Source organism: Phalaenopsis equestris, unplaced genomic scaffold (genome assembly GCF_001263595.1).
Source record: "Phalaenopsis equestris unplaced genomic scaffold, ASM126359v1 Scaffold000585, whole genome shotgun sequence".
NCBI lineage: Eukaryota > Viridiplantae > Streptophyta > Magnoliopsida > Asparagales > Orchidaceae > Phalaenopsis > Phalaenopsis equestris.
In genome coordinates this window covers 23,305-28,034 of record NW_018165025.1, presented here as the reverse complement: position 1 = coordinate 28,034, position 4,730 = coordinate 23,305, and the positions used below count along the sequence as shown (strand labels likewise).

Here is a 4,730-nt window from a genome sequence, read left to right as displayed (position 1 = left end):
GTCCGTTTGGGCTAGCTTATTAGATGCGGTGACGTTTTGAAAACACATCTGGACTGTTTTGATAAACTGCATTTTGACAGCTTATGCGTTTTGAAAACATTAAAAGCAGCGTTTTCACACTGCAGGTGCGGTGACAGCTTTCTAGCAACGACCTGACTTTTCCAAAAAAATAAAAATTTCTAATAGTCATCACACTTAGCTTATTTTTAATCTGTTAATCAATAAGCTGCAGCTACCTCAAACAGACCCTTAAACTCTCATATGTGTAGATCTGTGAAAGTGAATACATTAGGTGTTAATATGTAAATACCAAAAAAAGAAAAAAAAAAAAGAAAAAAAAAAAACTCGCGTTGGCGGGAAACTTGAAAATTTTATCGGCAGAGAACCCCGCTACTCTAATCCAGTGTTCGCGTCCAGTTTTGGAACTCGGGCCTCGAAGGGGCCGCAAGCTCCGCAGAAGATGGCGAACAAACTCGTAGCTCATATGGGTCTCCCCCAATCCATCGCCAATCTCTTCGCAGCACGCAACATCCAAACTGCAAAGGTATGACTGGGGGTCGTCAATTCTTCTCATTTCCTTCTGCAATTCAGTTGGATTTCAGAGCGTTTTACTCTTCTTCCCAATCGAACCAAATGTCATCCTCATTAGGTTTTTTCGCATTTCTTCTTTTCCGCTTGTGGCTCTCAGGATGCTCTGTCCTTACCTGAATTCGACTTGATGACTCTTCTTGGCGTTGATATCAAGGATGTTAGGGACGCTGTCGCGCGCATCTGCGAGGTCGTGTGTCCTCCCTATCAAACCGTGAGAAAGTTCCCGTGACTGCTTTCTAGTATCCATAACCAGGGTGTCCTTTTCCCCCGCTGAGTAGGATTCTCTTGGTTCAGGCGCTTTCGCTTTTAGAGGAGCAACTGATGGTTGATACATCTCGCGGTCATCTTAATACGTTACTGACGGGGCTTGATGCTGCGTTGGGCGGGGGAATCCCCTTTGGTGTTCTCACGGAATTGGTTGGTCCCTCGGGGATTGGTAAAACTCAGGTAAATTTTTTTATTTGATGAGTTTAGTTTGGTGTTGTGGAAGGGATACTATTTTGTTTTTTAAAAAAATTTATGGGCTGTTTGGTAGCTGGATTTGAGCAGGACTTAACACAATGTTAAATACTGGATGCACTAAATCAGGGCATTCATGGGATTTAACTAAAATTTTCCTTTTTTTCTAATATATAAGGAACAATTTCATTCCGGGGAATGTGAAAAGCTGGAAAAAGGGAGGTTTTAAAGCTGAAGTTGTTTTGTGGGTTGTATCCGAAAAAAAAAAAAAAAAAATTGTGTGAAATGTAAAAATGAAGTTTGCCAAGATGGTTCTTTGAACTATCACTATGAACAACAAGCATGTTGAATTCTGAGAAACCTATTAATCGATCATTTGACATCTGGATGATGAAAATAGAGAGCGAAAGAAGATTGGCGAAAAGGAGATCTAGAATGATAAGTTCTAAGCATTCTTTTTGTTCTAATAAAAGTATTATAAATTATATATCTGCTCATACATCCACCGACCTTTCATTTATATGGTTTTGGGTGCTACAAGAAAAGTTATATAATAAATAAACAAAAAAAGAAATAAGTAAATACATTTTTTCTATTTGACATGAATGCTAAAGAGAGGTGAGTCCTTTTGACTCGGGGGAGTAACCCTAGATTGGGACTGACATGTCCGAGCAAGGTGAGTCTGTGCTAGGAGGTACTTTCAGATTAGTCAAGCATCATTGCTCTTTGGGTAAGTGCCTTTAGATTATTGGTTAGTGCCTCTAAGCTCTAGGCAAGTGCCTCTCTTTTTATTTCATTCAAATGAATCGATGTTTTAGGTATATATTTAGTTCTTTTATTTTTATGCATTTTTTGATGATTTAATAAATATAATTATAAAAGTTATTTTTATTGCTCTATTTTATTCTAATATCGAGAATTGTGCTTTTCTTTATGTCTAATTATGAATCTAATGTGGCTACTTTGTACAAGGATTCCCTTACGTCTTGTTGAACCTTAAAGTGTCAACGGAATCAAACCCAAGGAATAGAGCATGAGGTTAGAAGAGGATAAGAAGGAAATAGGAAGTGAACAATAGAAAACAGAGTATCTATCCTTTTCATCATGAAATTGCCTCCTATTTATGTGTATAGGAGATATCTCGAGTTTATAATTACATCTAAGTCTCCCTCATACGCAAAGAGGCTTAGGTGTATCAAGGTCATTTGTATAATATACAAATAATTAAAAATATATTAATCAAAAATTAGCTCGCCGATCGTGATGATTTTTGATCGTTGGTTCATGGTCATTCACTTGATGGTAGCAAGCCGAGTCGTGTGAGGTCGACACAAAGGCCTCCGGACTAAATTCACCCATGGGGTCGCTTCGCCATACGATTCATCTCTTTAGTTGTATGGCAGTGAGTCATTCTTCATTCATCCTGCTATAGAGTCGTTCCTCGTTCGGCCCGTCATAGAACCTTCTTTCGTTCAGCCGGATGTAAATGATTCTTTGTTCGTCCACGTGTGTCGGTTGACCTATCAACTGATGACACCTTGTTAAAACCTTTGAGGAGCCTTGTTCCTTGACTCAACATCCGTTTGTGACATTCAGTAAAATTGATCAACATTTGACTGATCTCTTGTGTGACTTGATCATGAGTCCCACTTTATTTGTCATTTATGTACATTTTTTTCCAGGAGATTCGTGCTGTCAAGATCTTTTCATACATGTCTAGTTCCCCAATTTTCTTATTTTTTGAAAGTGATAGCTGTGATAAAAATAGAAAAAATAAATGCAACACTCAATTCCACATTAAATTCATTTATATTATAATTAGTATTTAATAATCAAACTCTTCAGTTTTTCGTGCACAATCATCCTGTAAATAGGATGTTACTGATGGGAAAATTATTCTGTCCGACGACCGCATGTGCTCTACATGCGGTAGCGAATTAAAAATGAACACGTGTAATGGTGGCCCTCAGTGAAGAGAAATAAGCAGACTGTGTGACCTAACCCGAACTCCGCCCAATAACCGGAAAAAACGTATATTTGAATTTATGGAATTCCGCAAAATCTAGCATTTCGACATTTTCGATCCCGCCAAAGATTATTGGTGTCTTATGGATGTAGATTTTTTTTTATTTTCTCGTCTGTTAGTATTATTCGGGTAGGGCAAAGTTCTTATTCTGTGCCGACACCACATTAAATGGTTTTCTCATTCGACCAAGAAATGTTGATGGAATCTCAGAATGATGGCGATCAGCTTGGATCATTAGCTGCGTCTGGAAGTATTCCTCAGGTAGAGCTCTTTCTTTGTTCTGTGTGCTGCTATTAATGACTTCCAAATGATAGTATTGCTGGGCTCGGATGGTGTGATTACTATATTATTTGATTGCTAAGTTAATTTGTAAGTGTTATCATTGTGTTTAAGTTGTCGTAATGGTATTATTTTTCTGGTATTATTGTGGTTGATATTATTTTTTCTGATATCATTTGGGTCTTATTTAGGTTTTATCATGAGTTTATTATGGTGTTATTATGATTGTATTATGGTAGTATTTATGCATTTTAGGCTTTCAAGAGTGTTTGTGTTATTATAGTATTATTACTGTAGTATTATGGTTGTATTACATATGATGGTGTTATTTATTGTTGTATCTAATTAGTGTTTTTAACAGAGTGTTATGTTCGGTGTAAGTAGTGTTATTTTGGTATTATCATGATTTTATTATGCTAGTATTTTTGCATTTTTGTCTTTGAAGTATACTTTTATGTTATTTTGGTATTATTTATGTGGTATTATGATTGTATTATGTATTATGTTGTTATTGATTTATCATTTCGTACCAGCATGATTGTATTTACTAATTGGTTACGTTGAAGTGTTATTTTGTCAATCCGAATGGTGGAATGTTTGAAAGTTGCAGCTCCACGAGCCTTTAACTGTGTGCATTGATTCAAATGCGGATAGTTTGCTTCGCGCGGTGGTTCATAATGAGAAGGAAGCCTACAAAAATTATTGTGCATATGCACACCATATTAGATTCACTGTGCGAAAGGACCATGTTGGTTTTTGGCCTAATTCAAAAATGATTAAGACAAAGGATTTCATTTGTGGTAAGACTAGTTTCAAGAAAGAATTAATAACAATGTGGCGGTCAAGTACAGAAGAGGGGACACAAGGATTGGTTGTTCAGCCATGATCCGATATGTCGTCGATATAGAAAGTAATTGGTTGGTTAAAAAATTTATAGAAACTCATAACCATCCTTTGGCGGCAGGCGGTGACAAATATCTATTGCGTTCCAACAAAAAAATGGGTGATGTCAGTGCACAAGTGTTCAGATCGATGAAAAAATCAGGGATCAAAACAAGCGATGCCTTTAGTTTTCTGGCTACAGAATTTGGGGGTGTTGAAAATCTTGATTGCACGAAGAGAGATGCTTATAATTTCATACAAAGAGAGAGAAAGAGTATAATTGAAAATGGGGACGCTAATTCTCTACTTAGATTGTTCACTGAGAGGCAAGCAGAGGACACAATGTTTGCATGGGACGTCCAAATTGATGAGTCTGGTAGTTTATTGAATTTCTTTTGAATTGATGAGATATCCAGACTTCATTACGATTGCTTTGGGGATGTCATAATATTTGACACAAGTTATAGATTAAATAAATACAATTTATGTTGTG

At 36.7% G+C, this 4,730-nt stretch overlaps 1 protein-coding gene across 1 annotated transcript in view; it reads left to right on the top strand.

Moving 5' to 3' along the window:
• Positions 1 to 353: 353 nt before the first annotated feature.
• Positions 354 to 4,730, top strand: part of LOC110029518 (DNA repair protein RAD51 homolog 2-like) — a 7,897-nt gene continuing 3,520 nt past the window's right edge. Inside the window, exons 1-3 of the mRNA XM_020731842.1 lie at positions 354 to 544; positions 689 to 778; positions 886 to 1,038. Coding sequence (XP_020587501.1) covers positions 461 to 544; positions 689 to 778; positions 886 to 1,038 — 327 coding nt within the window. The 5' untranslated portion in view covers positions 354 to 460. The remainder of the gene's footprint in view (positions 545 to 688; positions 779 to 885; positions 1,039 to 4,730) is intronic.